General features: G+C 44.5%; 1 protein-coding gene across 7 annotated transcripts in view; it reads left to right on the top strand.

Moving 5' to 3' along the window:
• ICAM5 (intercellular adhesion molecule 5) overlaps window positions 1–14,748 on the top strand; it is a 375,719-nt gene that overhangs the window by 194,529 nt on the left and 166,442 nt on the right. For 6 of the 7 annotated variants that reach the window (XM_069231795.1, XM_069231796.1, XM_069231794.1 and 3 more), the window contains exons 5-6: window positions 2,823–3,098; window positions 14,094–14,336. In XM_069231795.1, coding sequence (XP_069087896.1) covers window positions 2,823–3,098; window positions 14,094–14,336 — 519 coding nt within the window. The remainder of the gene's footprint in view (window positions 1–2,822; window positions 3,099–14,093; window positions 14,337–14,748) is intronic. The other variant, XM_069231797.1, reaches the window with a different exon arrangement.

Below are 14,748 nucleotides of genomic sequence, written 5' to 3'. Positions count from 1 at the left end.
GGGTGTGCTTTATAGTGCTGTTAGTGCATGTGTAAGGTGTGTGTATATGTGTCAGGTGTGGGTTTTTCAATTTGGCCAATGTTGTCTTCTGTTGGTGTTGAGTGGCCAAATCGACTGCGGCGGTCCGCTCTGCCAATGAGCGACACCATTGAGTGACCTCTGGTTATTCGTGGGTCATTATTTGGAGCACGGTGTGTTGCAGGCGGGGACGGTGGTGGGACCGACTGTTTTTCACCTCCGTAATGTCTGGTGGAATTGTTGTTTTGGCTGCTTTCTGGCGGTTTTGTGTTTGTGTGTCATAATCTGGCGGGCGGATTGCCGCCTCCACGGTGGTCTATTGGCAGCCTTCACCACAGCGGTCTTCTGAATATACCGCCAATGTCATAATGAGGGCCTATGTGTTGTTGTTATAGTAGGGGAATGATCTAGGATGGATGAATTGTACTTAGATTGTTGTGGAAAATTGATTGAATGGGTTTGAGTGATAGCTGCTTTGGATTATGAATGTAAGGTGTGATTGATTGAGTTAGGGGGGTGTCTTTTTCTCTCTGAATGTTTTAAATTCTTTTTTTATTTTTCTCTTTTTAATCTTTTAATTGATTATGCTTTATGGCTGGTATATTAATGCAATTTTGAGAAAGTGATACTTATGCTTATTATCAACTGAATGTAAATCTATATGTAATAAAGAGAAATATTTTTGTATATAATTATGGGCTTTATGGATATGATATATGAATCCTGTAATGGTACAGGTATTACAGTAGGGTAGCCTTTTTAGTGTATACTTTTACAGCTATTTCCCCCGCTAGGGCTACCCTATATATTTCATTCAGGGACCTCTTTTTGTAATTATACCTAAATATATTGAAACCAGTCTAGGGTTGCTTTTGTTTCTCTCCCCAGGGAGACTGGCGTGGAAGTTTGGGCTGTACTGTTTATTGGTGTATGAATGTTTAAGGGTGCACATGTTTTACCAATATAGGTTATTTTATGGGCTACGGGTGTAATTTTTGGTGTTGCAGGTTTCAAGCATGCTAGTGCCTAGCGCAAAAATTGGCTCTCTATGTTATAAGTATTGTGTTGGTGTCTGGTACTTTGGAGTAATGCTGTTGGGAGCTTTTGACAAGCATATTGAAAAAGGGCATGTTAGGGCCATAGTTAAGTCAGTCAAGTCCACAGGCTGGTATTATGTGTAGTTTTTTATGTCATGTGTATTTGTTTAGAGCCCTATCACCAGCAAGGATATCCTGGTGCTGATTTTCATTCCACTCATCCAGTTCTGGATCATGTGCTGCATGTGTTGTTTGGGTCTTGAACACGTTAGTTGTGTTTTTTGTCATATTGGCAAAATGTGGCAAATTGTGTAGTTGCATGCTTCATGCTATGTTGGTGTATAAGTCGTGGGCAGGCTATGGGTTGCATGTGTCACACCTTTACTGTGCATATGTCATGGACCACCTGTAGGGCGCATGTGTTGCACCTTCGGTGTATTTAAGTTATGGGCGGTTTGAGGGTCACATTCATTGCACCACATTATGTGTAAATCGTTGGCAAGTTGTGGGTCATGGGCAAATGATGGGTTGCATACATCATTTGTTTGAGCTGTGTGTAATTCATGGGCAAACTATTGATTGAGTGCAATGCTTCAGATTGAGTGTAATTCATGGGCAAGCTGTGTTGTCCCATGTTAATTATTTAGGTTACATTGTGCTGTGGATCTGCTTGTGGGTCTTGTGTTCCATGCTATGAACATGTCATGGGCAGGCTGGGTGCAGTTTAATGCTTTCTATTGTGATTTGTTTTATGTGTATAGTGGAGGTTGTCTACTTGTGCTTGTTGAAAAAAGGGGGATGTTTTATGTCCTATCTAGTATTCTGTGCATCTAGTGTCTGCTGTCTATAGAATCAGCGAGGTAATACAGAACCCTGGTGTGTCGTGGATTTCACATGTCATTTGGAAGAGCGCAGAAGTGCTAGGGCTGAGCTGGTGTCAACATTCTTCTGGTGGGGTAGTATTACCTGTACCTTACTTAAATAAATTAGCCTAAAGCTACAACTACAAGTGGACTTCAGTGCATCTTAACAAACCCGGAGATTGACACAGCCATCACAATGGACGTTGCTGTCGAATACAGAGTTAAACGGCTGAATCGACAAAACAAGATGTACTCGTCAGAATATGAAACAAACAACAAAATGTTTGACTCATATACACATATATATCATAATTAAACATCTCCCTACAAAAACTCTTGATATGCATGTATTTGCACAGTCAGTGGTTTATCCCAATAAACTGAAAACAGGTAGAAAGTGTGTTAGGCTCGAGTTATAACTTTTAAACAAGTTGACATTTACAGGGAGACATTTTGCAAGAGTCCATGATTTCGGAGGTCTCATATTTACAGCCAGTCCTCGGTTTCACATGGAAGCAGGGCAGGCAACATCCTACATCTCTCCTATGAAGGAAGCAATGCCTTTTCACACCAGACCAGACCTTTGCAAAATGCATTTCAAATGCTAGAGATGTATATAACATGGCGTTTAACTTTTGTACTACTTGGTGCTGATGTAATTTAAGCGAACATTTTACACAGTGAGTGAGGCAGTTGTGAATAGTTACCGCTAGAGAGTAACACAGAATGGGGCAAAGATTAATAAGTTCTCGTAAATGAGAAAAAAGCAGTGCGCATAGTACGCACATTCACACATATGCACACCTCTATATTGTAGGGAGATAATGTGGGAAAAAATGTTTCCATGCTACATTTACACCCCCCCAGTTGAGGTACTAATTATCTTTCATAACTATATTTTTAGGCTTTCCTGAACCTTACCTGAATATTCAAGACGTGAATACATTGGCTGGTCAAGACGTTAATATTACATGTGTGTTGCAGAAATCTGATCCACGTGAAGCTCTAGTAGTAATCAAGGGCAATGCCACGTTGAAGACTTGTAAAGGAAGAACAGAGATTTCATGCAGCCACATCTTGAGGATAGAAAAAGAAGATCACAACCGAAAAATTACATGCGAAGCGACACTCGGATTTCTGAATATATTTAAGACAGCGTCATTCGTGCTAAATGTTTCCTGTAAGTAAACAACCTGTTCCTAGTTACCAATAGTTGTAGTTTTCCATTTTGTCAAGCTTGCCCTAGACACATTGCTTGTCACGTAAGACCACTATACTATAAACTCACTACATGAAACATTCATCATAATTGTCCCATTCTCACTGATCTCCTCCATCGTTCTTTGTGCTGCTTTGTTAAGTGTAATTACCTTTGTGTTCTGCAAGAAGCTGCCCAAAACTCAGACCATCTCCATTGGATAGTTAGGCCAGCTCTTAACAACCAGGAAAGGGCCTTTGCCTTACTGAACTCACCTGAATTATGTTCCTACTTTCAGTTTTTGGGGTGTGTGTGGAGGCCTCTATATATATTTTTTGTTTAAGGTCTTGGTGTGTAGCATTCGTTTCCTGAAGAGAGATATGCACTTATACAACTGCTTGCAACTAACTGTAGATATGACGAAGTTCCTACAAACTTTACCTGACAATTGGACCAGAACTTGGACGAAATGGATTGTTCCCTGACTGCATGCCCTCTTATTAAGCACAAGTTCCTTGAATGTGTACTTTTAAAACCTGAAGTCTATAGACTGTCTTCGAAGATGAAACTCACTTTTAATATACCTGACCCACCTTTTCATGACCTGAGTTACTCTTTAAAGAACTGACAAGCACTTTTAAGAATGGACTGACTATTTGCAGATGAGATGCATTCTTGTAACAAATATCTTGATCTACTCATTAGAGACACACCTCCTCACTGGAAATCCAGAGCAATTATTAGAAACCCCTTCCACTCAGAAAACATCTGACGTACTCATCAGAAAAAATTTACCTTCTCTGTGAAAATCTCATTTATCCATTGAAAACACACCCACTGAAAAAGAAGACATATTATACACCATGTCTTTCACTGGCTGAATATATTACACCCTATTTAAAACTATAGGTTGCTCATGCAATTTCCACCCAATCAATGAAGATGTGACTCTCTTTTTGAACATCTCATCTACTCACTGAACACTTAATTCCATAAAGGTGCTACACGCTCACTGAAAATCAGAGCTACTTATTGAAAATGTGACAAACTCAAACAACTTTGCCCTTTATTTGAGATCTAACTTACTTATTAAAAGATCAGATAACTTATATAATACCAGATCACCTCACTGCAACCTGAACCCTCTCACTGAAAACCTGCAAATAAGGCCTGCTCAACTGAACATCTGACCTTGTACTGTCACTGCAGCGGCTGTCACCTGCCCACTGTCCTCTTCTGATTCTGCTTTGGGTGGGGGAATATGCTGCCACTTCCACACTTGAGTGTGAGGAGGTCTGTGTCAACACCGGTGGGCTGCCACCTTCCATAAACAGACATATCTGATGGTGGCTGGCCGCATGTAGTCCTCTTCTCTGATGGTCTTCTCTGTGGGCAAATCCCATCATGAGATGCATGCAGCGTTTTCAGCAAACTGGACTCCCTCCTTCGCAGGCTTGCTCAGCAGAGCCCTCTGGGAAGTTATTTTCTTCCCATTCTAAGATGAGTGCCACTTTTCTACATTCTAGAGCAGTGGTTCTTAACCTCTTAGCTGCTGGGCCTTTCCCCCCCCAGTGCTGAGCCCTTTTTTGGCTATTTGGGGTAGTTCGCGCTTAGGGCTTCATAACTTTTTGTCCACATAAGCTAACCACGCCAAATTTGCGTCCTTTTTTTCCAACATCCTAGGGATTCTAATGGTACCCAGAGTTGGTGGTTTCCCCTGGAGGAGACCAAGAAAATAGCCAAAATACAGTGAAAATTTTGTTTTTTCCAAAAAAATGGGAAAAAAGGGCTGCCGAAGAAGGCTTGTGGTTTTTTCCCTGAAAATGCCATCAACCAAGGGTTTCTGGTGCTGAAATCACTATCTTCCCACCTTTCAGGAACGGGCAGACTTGAATCAGAAAACCGAATTTTTCAACACAAATTTGGCATTTTACTGGGACATACCCCATTTCTACTATATTTGGTGCTTTCAGCCTCCTTCCAGTTAGTGACAGGAATGGGTGTGAAACCAATGCTGGATCCCGGAATGCTAAACATTTCTGAAAACTAGACAAAATTCTGAATTCAGCAAGGGGTCATTTGTGTAGATCCTACAAGGTTTTCCTACAGAAAATAACAGCTGAAATAAAAAAATATTGAAATTGAGCTGAAAACAACAGCCATTTTTCTTTATGTTTTACTCTGTAACTTTTTCCTGCGATGTCAGATTTCTGAAAGCAATATACCGTTTTGTCTGCTGGACTCTTCTGGTTGCGGGGATATAAAGGGCTTGTAGGTTCATCAAGAACCCTAGGTACCCAGAGCCAATAAATAAGCTGCACCCTGCAGTTGGTTTTCATTCTATACTGGGTATACAGCAATTCATTTGCTGAAATATGAAGAGTGAAAAAGAGGTATCAAGAAAACCTTTGCATTTCCAAAATGGGATCAAGATAAGGTTTTGAGGAGCAGTGGTTATTTGCACATCGCTGAATTCCGAGGTGCCCATACTAGCATGTGAATTGCAGGGCATTTCTCAAATAGACGTCTTTTTTACACACTCTCTTATATTTGGAAGGAAAAAATGTAGAGAAAGATAAGGGGCAATAACACTTGTTTTGCTATTCTGTGTTCCCCCAAGTCTCCCGATAAAAATGATACCTCACTTGTGTGGGTAGGCCTAGTGCCCGCGACAGGAAATGCCCCAAAACACAACATGGACACATCCTATTTTTTTTATAGAAAACACAGCTGTTTTTTCCAAAGTGCCTACCTGTAGATTTTGGCCTCTAGCTCAGCCGGCACATAGGGAAACCTACCAAACCTGTGCATTTCTGAAAACTAGAGACCTAGGGGAATCCAAGGAGGGGTGACTTGCGGGGCTCGGACCAGGTTCTGTTACCCAGAATCCTTTGCAAACCTCAAAAAGTGGCTAAAAAAACAAGTTTTCCTCACATTTCGGTGACAGAAAGTTCTGGAATCTGAGAGGAGCCACAAATTTCCTTCCACCCGGCGTTTCCCCAAGTCTCCCGATAAAAATGATACCTCACTTGTGTGGGTAGGCCTAGCGCCCGCGACAGGAAACGCCCCAAAGCGCAACGTGGACACATCAAAATTTTTGGAAGAAAACAGAGGTGTTTTTTGAGAAGTGCCTACCTGTAGATTTTGGCCTGTAGCTCAGCCGGCACCTAGGGAAACCTACCAAACCTGTGCATTTCTGAAAACTAGAGACCTAGGGCAATCCAAGGAGGGGTGACTCGCGGGGCTCGGACCAGGTTCTGTTACCCAGAATCCTTTGCAAACCTCAAAAAGTGGCTAAAAAAACAAGTTTTCCTCAGATTTCGGTGACAGAAAGTTCTGGAATCTGAGAGGAGCCACACATTTCCTTCCACCCGGCGTTCCCCCAAGTCTCCCGATAAAAATGATACCTCACTTGTGTGGGTAGGCCTAGCGCCCGCGACAGGAAACGCCCCAAAGCGCAACGTGGACACATCAAAATTTTTGGAAGAAAACAGAGGTGTTTTTTGAGAAGTGCCTACCTGTAGATTTTGGCCTCTAGCTCAGCCGGCACCTAGGGAAACCTACCAAACCTGTGCATTTCTGAAAACTAGAGACCTAGGGCAATCCAAGGAGGGGTGACTCGCGGGGCTCGGACCAGGTTCTGTTACCCAGAATCCTTTGCAAACCTCAAAAAGTGGCTAAAAAAACAAGTTTTCCTCAGATTTCGGTGACAGAAAGTTCTGGAATCTGAGAGGAGCCACAAATTTCCTTCCACCCGGCGTTCCCCCAAGTCTCCTGATAAAAATGATACCTCACTTGTGTGGGTAGGCCTAGCGCCCGTGACAGGAAACGCCCCAAAGCGCAACGTGGACACATCAAAATTTTTGGAAGAAAACAGAGGTGTTTTTTGAGAAGTGCCTACCTGTAGATTTTGGCTTCTAGCTCAGCCGGCACCTAGGGAAACCTACCAAACCTGTGCATTTCTGAAAACTAGAGACCTAGGGCAATCCAAGGAGGGGTGACTCGCGGGGCTCGGACCAGGTTCTGTTACCCAGAATCCTTTGCAAACCTCAAAAAGTGGCTAAAAAAACAAGTTTTCCTCAGATTTCGGTGACAGAAAGTTCTGGAATCTGAGAGGAGCCACAAATTTCCTTCCACCCGGCGTTCCCCCAAGTCTCCCGATAAAAATGATACCTCACTTGTGTGGGTAGGCCTAGCGCCCGCGACAGGAAACGCCCCAAAGCGCAACGTGGACACATCAAAATTTTTGGAAGAAAACAGAGGTGTTTTTTGAGAAGTGCCTACCTGTAGATTTTGGCCTGTAGCTCAGCCGGCACCTAGGGAAACCTACCAAACCTGTGCATTTCTGAAAACTAGAGACCTAGGGCAATCCAAGGAGGGGTGACTCGCGGGGCTCGGACCAGGTTCTGTTACCCAGAATCCTTTGCAAACCTCAAAAAGTGGCTAAAAAAACAAGTTTTCCTCAGATTTCGGTGACAGAAAGTTCTGGAATCTGAGAGGAGCCACAAATTTCCTTCCACCCGGCGTTCCCCCAAGTCTCCCGATAAAAATGATACCTCACTTGTGTGGGTAGGCCTAGAGCCCGCGACAGGAAACGCCCCAAAGCGCAACGTGGACACATCAAAATTTTTGGAAGAAAACAGAGGTGTTTTTTGAGAAGTGCCTACCTGTAGATTTTGGCCTCTAGCTCAGCCGGCACCTAGGGAAACCTACCAAACCTGTGCATTTCTGAAAACTAGAGACCTAGGGCAATACAAGGAGGGGTGACTCGCGGGGCTCGGACCAGGTTCTGTTACCCACAATCCTTTGCAAACCTCAAAAAGTGGCTAAAAAAACAAGTTTTCCTCACATTTCGGTGACAGAAAGTTCTGGAATCTGAGAGGAGCCACAAATTTCCTTCCACCCGGCGTTCCCCTAAGTCTCCCGATAAAAATGATACCTCACTTGTGTGGGTAGGCCTAGCGCCCGCGACAGGAAATGCCCCAAAACAGAACGTGGACACATCACATTTTTTCATAGAAAACAGTGCCTACCTGTGGATTTTGGCCTCTAGCTCAGCCGGCACCTGGGGAAACCTAGCAAACCAGCACATTTTTGTAAACTAGAAACCCAGGAGAATCCAAGATGAGGTGACTTGTGGGGCTCGGACCAGGTTCTGTTACCCAGAATCCTTTGCAAACCTCAAAATGTGGCTAAAATACCACGTTTTCCACACATTTCGGTGACAGAAAGTTCTGGAATCTGAGGGGAGCCACAAATTTCCTTCCACCCAGCGTTCCCCCAAGTCTCCCGATAAATATGATACCTCACTTGTGTGGGTAGGCCTGGTGCCTGCGACAGGAATAGATCACACAACGGTCAATGTTGGTCCTTACGTGAGGCAGCTGTTGACCCTGGGGTGATCCATTCCTGACACAGGCACTAGGTGTAGGCACTCAAGTGGGGTAGTGTTTTTATCAGGACAGGTGAGGAGTCACTGGGTGGTAGGAATGTTGTGGATCCCAGCATATTCCTGTAGTTTGTGTGACAGAAATGCGAGAAAAATAGAGTTTTTTCTCAACATTTCAGCTTTGCAGGGTATTCTGGGTAAGAAAACTTTGGGGAATCCACACAAGTCACACCTCTGTGGACTCCCCCGAATGTCTAGTTTCCAGAAATGTTTGGGTTTAGTGTGTTTCTCTATATGGCCGCCGAATCCAGGACCAAAAACACAGGTGCCTGCCTTACAAAACCAGTTTGTTTTGCCATAGACAATTTTGATGTCTCCACAATATGATTTGGGTGGTGGAATTTGGGGCTGAACTAAATTGGTGAGCTCCCAAGAGAGCACTCTCTCTCTGCTTGCCGCCGCATTCACCTGCTCTCTGGGTTGGCCTAACCCACTATTACCCAGTTGCACGAACAGCTTGCGAAGGGACAGCAGGACTGTCCTCATCACCTCCCTCATAATGTACTGGAAGAGGAGTTTTCGAATGGGACTCCTCTGACTGAAAAATCACTCCCAGAGTCTGCGCCATTGTCCTATCCCTCAGATGCTGTCTCAGTATCTGATGTCTCAGTCTCTGATCCTATGTCAGAGCGGTCCTCTATAACCCGAGTGCAGGCAGCAGTCATCCATCAAGATGCCATCTCTGCTATTGGCTAAACTGTTGCTCTAAAACACTAGCCTACGTAGACAGTCACAAAATCGATGGTGTGTGTGAGATACGTGCAACAGTAGAGGCCACCTTACCTGCGCTTCTTCCCTCAATCAGCATGTACTTTCAAGACACTCAAAAAACACCTTGTCACATACCATTCGTCACAGTCTTTAGCACCTCCTGCGCCCAGTCCAACAATCATTATTGGTGCTCCCACTCCCTCCTCCTCGGATTCCCTCATTACCACCCAGCAAAAGTGCCCTTCATCTCTCCATAGACTTTACTAATGTACTCAGCTATTTACATAAAATACAGATGTGCTCTTTGCAGTAGGCATATAAACCTTCTGCGCTTCTTTATGGCACTAAAACTGCCACTAGACAAGTCGGACCCTTTTCCCCCCAGGGAAACCACACACATATTGACAAAAGTGATGTATATATGACAGCCAACCACCTGAAACTCAACTCAAGCAAAACCGAAATAATCCTCTTTGGCCCTCACCAAAAAAACCTGGGACCCCCCATGGTGGCCCACCACGCTAGGCCCTGCACCCACCCCCGCCAACTACGCACGCAACCTCAGCATCATCCTAGACTCCTCCCTCTCTATGACCCAACAAATCAACGCTCTTACCTCCTCATGCTTCAACAAACTCCGTATACTGAAAAACATTAAAATGGATCCCCACAGAGACCAGAAAAACTGTCACTCACGCACTCATCAGCAGCAGGCTTGATTACAGAAACGCCCTCTACACCGGCACCACTCTAAAACTCAAGTGCAAACTACACGCATCCAGAACTCAGCAGCACGACTCATCCTCGACCTCCACCGACACGAACACATCTCTCCACACCTCAAATCCCTCCACTGGCTCCCCATTGACAAAAGGATCACCTTCAAGATCCTCATCCTCACACACAAATCACTCCACAACACAGGCCCTGCCTACCTCAACGAGAGTCACCTTCCACACCCCCACACGAAACGTCCGTTCAGCTGACCTCTCTCTCGCCTCTGACCCCCGCATCAAACACACCACCACCGGGGGCAGATCCTTCTCCTACATTGCACCCAAAACATGGAACGCACTCACAACCCACATTCGCAAGACCCAAAACCTACTTCTTTTCAGGAAGGGCCTCAAAACCTGGCTTTTTGAACAGTGAACCTCCTAGCCCCTTTCCCTCCCCCCCATCCCCCCCCCAGCGCCTTGAGACCCTCACAGGTGAGTAGCGCGCTTTATAAATCTCTTTGATACAGATCTACCTATATATATATATATAAATATATATCTACATAGATATATCTATAGATATATCCATGTACCTAGATATATCTATCTACATAGATATATATATATAGATATATACATATATTTTTTTTTAGTTGTTGTATGGTTTCCTTGGGGGCCAAAATGCCCCCCAGGGAAACCCTACAACATCTAAAAAAAAAAATGCCCCCACAGGGGGTCACCCTGCCCACGGGCGACCCCCTGTCATTTCATTTTTTTTTTTTTTTTTGAAAAAAAAAAAAAATCCCCTGGGGGGGGGGGCGCGATCGCCCCCCCCCCCCCTCCCCAGGGGGCACCTACCTTTTTATTTTTTTAGGAAAATTATCCGGGGGGGGGCGGCCCGTTTTCCGGGGGGGGGCTGCCCCCCAAAAGTGAAATCCCTGGTGTCTAGTGGGGTTTCCTGGCCCCCGATCGCAGCTGTGCTGCGATCGGGGGCCAGGAAACCGTTTCAGAAGGCCTCATAAGAAAGGGGAGACTCTCCCCTTTCTTACGAGGCCTTCTGAAACTGTTTCTGGCCCCCGATCGCAGCACAGCTGCGATCGGGGGCCAGAAACAGTTTCAGAAGGCCTCGTAAGAAAGGGGAGAGTCTCCCCTTTCTTACGAGGCCTTTTCAAAATGTTTCCTGACCCCCCCGATCGCAGCTGTGCTGCGATCGGGGGAGCCAGGAAACCTGAAAGTGTTTCCTGGCCCCCGATCGCAGCACAGCTGCGACCGGGGGCCAGGAAACACTTTCAGGAAGGCCTCGTAAGAAAGGGGAGTGTCTCCCCTTTCTTACGAGGCCTTCCTGAAAGTGTTTCCTGGCCCCCGATCACAGCTGTGCTGCGATCGGGGGCCAGGAAACACTTTCAGGAAGGCCTCGTAAGAAAGGGGAGACTCTCCCCTTTCTTACGAGGCCTTCCCGAACGTGAAAAAGGCCGTTTTCCCCATGAAAGCAGGAAGCGGCCGCAAGGCTGCTTCCTGCTTTCATGGGGAAAACACCTTTGCAACGTCAGCGCGCCTCGCGGCGCGCTGACGTCACAAAGGGGCGGGTGGGGGGCGGGGGGAGACACGGTAGCTTCCGTGTCTCCCGGGGGGGGAAAAAAAATAAAAAATAAATCCTCGGGTGCGACGCACCCGAGGATTTATTAATGCCCTTCCTGGTGTCGGCCACTGGTCGTGACCCGCACCAGGGAGGGTGTGTGGGCGTCGGCCAGTGGCCGACGCCCGCATTTAAGAGGTTAACCTTTTGACTTCTGGAGATCCCCACTTTATCAATACTGGAGCCTGGGGACCCGCACTGAATCATTATTGGAATCTAGGGATCCCCCACTGAGTCATTACTGGAAGCTGAGGACCCGGGTCTAAACATTTTTTATGGTTTGAACCACAAAACAATACACAAAAATATAAAAACATGCATTCATCAAACATACACAAATGATAACACATATTATTTGATTTGCAAACAAATGTAAATAAAAAAATAAACATTTTAGTTTTAAAGGGAAGCTTGGAGCTTTTCTAAATTCAATTGAATCCTCCATAATATATTCTGTTTGATGCACCTGCACTGCTTCCCACGAATCTATTTGAGGATACTAATTTAAGTTTTAGCCACCAATTTTAAATTATTTGACATTTACAGTACATTTTTACATTTTCATTGCACACTTAGGCCCATATTTATACTTTTTTAGCGCCTCATTTACATAATTTTTTTAAGCAAAAGAGGCGCTAACTTTCAAAATACAATTGTATTTTGTAAGTTTGCGCCGTTTTTGCATCAAAAAGCGGCACAAATGCGGCGTTAAAAAAGTATTAATATGGACCTTAGCCACTTTATTCATATGCACCTAATAAATATGTTAATATTTCATTTACTAAGCAGTTGCAGACTCCCTACAGAGGCTTCATTGACTCCTAGGGGTCCCAAGACCACAGGGCTGGAACCACTATTCTAGGGGAATCTGCCCAAGTTAAGATGGAGGGCAATTGGTTCTGACGTCATTTCCTGCTTCTAACCTGTAAAAGGGGAGAGAACCTTATACTCCTTGCATCACAATGCTTCAAGCAGGTCTTTGTTGTGTTTCCTTGCACCTGACCTTTTTCTTGGGTAATCTCCTTGATATTGTCAGTCCTGCATCCTGATTTTCCTTCCTCTCATCCTTCAGGTTCATTCCTGCCTCTCCAGCTTCTGTTCCATGACTCCTGTTGGTGATTTTGGAGTTCTACTGGTTTCATCACCTCCTTAATTGTCTGCCTAGGTGTTCCTTGAGCCACGCCCCCTAGCCATATCCACCTTCTGCTAGGAGTTACCCAGTGTTGGCAGCAGCATGGCTACTGGACGGGTTATCTCTTACCTCTGGCAGATTAGGACTGTGAAGATCTGGATGTCCAGACCTGCAAGGAACCTCAGAGACTCCATCAGCCATCAGCCATGTGACAGACCTTTATATGAATTACTTGGCCCATTTATTAGAAATCAAAGCCTACTCTTGTTGCAAACTTGCCCAACTCACTGAAGACTCATCCAGCTCTCTTGGTCCAATCAATGAAGGCCTGGCCCACTCATTGAGGCACTGACACAGCCATGGAAGACCTGACTCTCTGTTTGAAGACATGACATATACAATGGGGGCTCAGTCAGCTCAGAGAATGCTTGACCCAGTCATTGAGGTGTTAATCATTTCTTTGAACACTTGATCTGATAATTAAACATGGAGCTTTCTTTGAATCCTGACACACTCATTGAAGTTCAGATCACTTTAATGAAGATATGATTCCCTCACTGAAAATCTAATTTGCTCATTGAAGACAAACAATGTTCATTGAAGACATAGTCACTTTCTTGAACATGCCACCCTCTTCAGGTGAATGTAGCATAGACAAACAAAACCACCCTTTAACAGCTTAAAGACTTGGTCCAACTATTGAAATTAAAAAACTGACCTTTGCACAGAATACTGTGCCCAAATTATTTAAGAACCGGTTTGATCCTTATAGCCCTTCTTGCTCATCAAACACCCATAATTCTACGAATCATTGATGCACTTATTGTGGACGTGACCTACTCATTAAAAATGTGCTCCATTCTATTTGCCTAGTCCACCTATTTACAGTAGTGTAGGGACAGGAGAAAGGGATGAGAGAGAAACAAAAAGAAAAAGATAGATTGGCAGAGAAAAGGAGGCAAACAATAGAAAAGATAGAGATAGAAAATTCTTAATTAAAGGAAACCATGGGCCCGATTCACAAAGGTAAACTTAGATGTTTGGTCTAAACTTAGACCAAACATCTAAGTTTACGACTTTGGGAATTCACAAAGGGCATTTACGAGTAGTATCTTTAGGTCTGCACTTGTGGCAGATCTCGGCCCTGAGTGGGGTCCGAAAGATTCTACTTTAGACCAAACGTCTAGGTTTGCCTTTGTGAATCGGGCCCCAAATATTTAAACTTACATTTTGTGCAATTGTTTTTTTTAAATCTGTGCTCTTTTGCACAGAAGCACTTAGGAATGCTCACAAAACAATTTACCTTAATTTCCCTTGTGATATTTTCTAGATGCACCTGATTTCAGTCCCTCCCTTTGTCAAGACACTGTGACATGGATGGAAGGTGCCCAGGCCACCTTCTTCTGTGAAGCTGATGGAAACCCACTTTCCCATGTTGAATGCACCAAGGATGGTAGAGACAATCTAATCACTGGTTGGTCTGAAGTCACTAGGAACCAGTCTGGGGTCTACCAATGTCTGGCTACTAACATTCATGGCCACCGTGTCAAGAATGTAACAGTGAGAGTTGAATGTAAGTTGTGTATATACACTTTTTAACTACTATAACTTTTTAAAAAGAACTGATACTGTCAGGTTAGGTCTGTTTTCCACAGCACCCAAGTATTAATTTTTATACATTGAAATCTACAGTTTTCAGGAAATGAAAAAAGCGGCAAATACATGGTTGAGACAGGACATTCAGTTGCTGTCAGAATACACTTCAGAAGGCCACAGAGCAAGTAGGCGTTACTAGGCTCAACCATGGGGGATGATGCCTTTTACTCCTTATGTCTGACCTATTATTGGCTCTGAGTAACTGGGCTAAGTACTACTCCTTTACCTCTGGACCCTCAGTGGTAGTGTGGGTCGAGCAGTCCAAGGCATCTCAGGGGGAGTTATGTGCAGGTGTGCCCGAGCACAAGACTCAAAAGTAATATTTATGA

This window comes from Pleurodeles waltl, chromosome 4_2, assembly GCF_031143425.1.
Source record: "Pleurodeles waltl isolate 20211129_DDA chromosome 4_2, aPleWal1.hap1.20221129, whole genome shotgun sequence".
NCBI lineage: Eukaryota > Metazoa > Chordata > Amphibia > Caudata > Salamandridae > Pleurodeles > Pleurodeles waltl.
The sequence above is the reverse complement of the archived record's forward strand: the minus strand, read 5'-3'. Positions and strand labels throughout refer to the sequence as shown.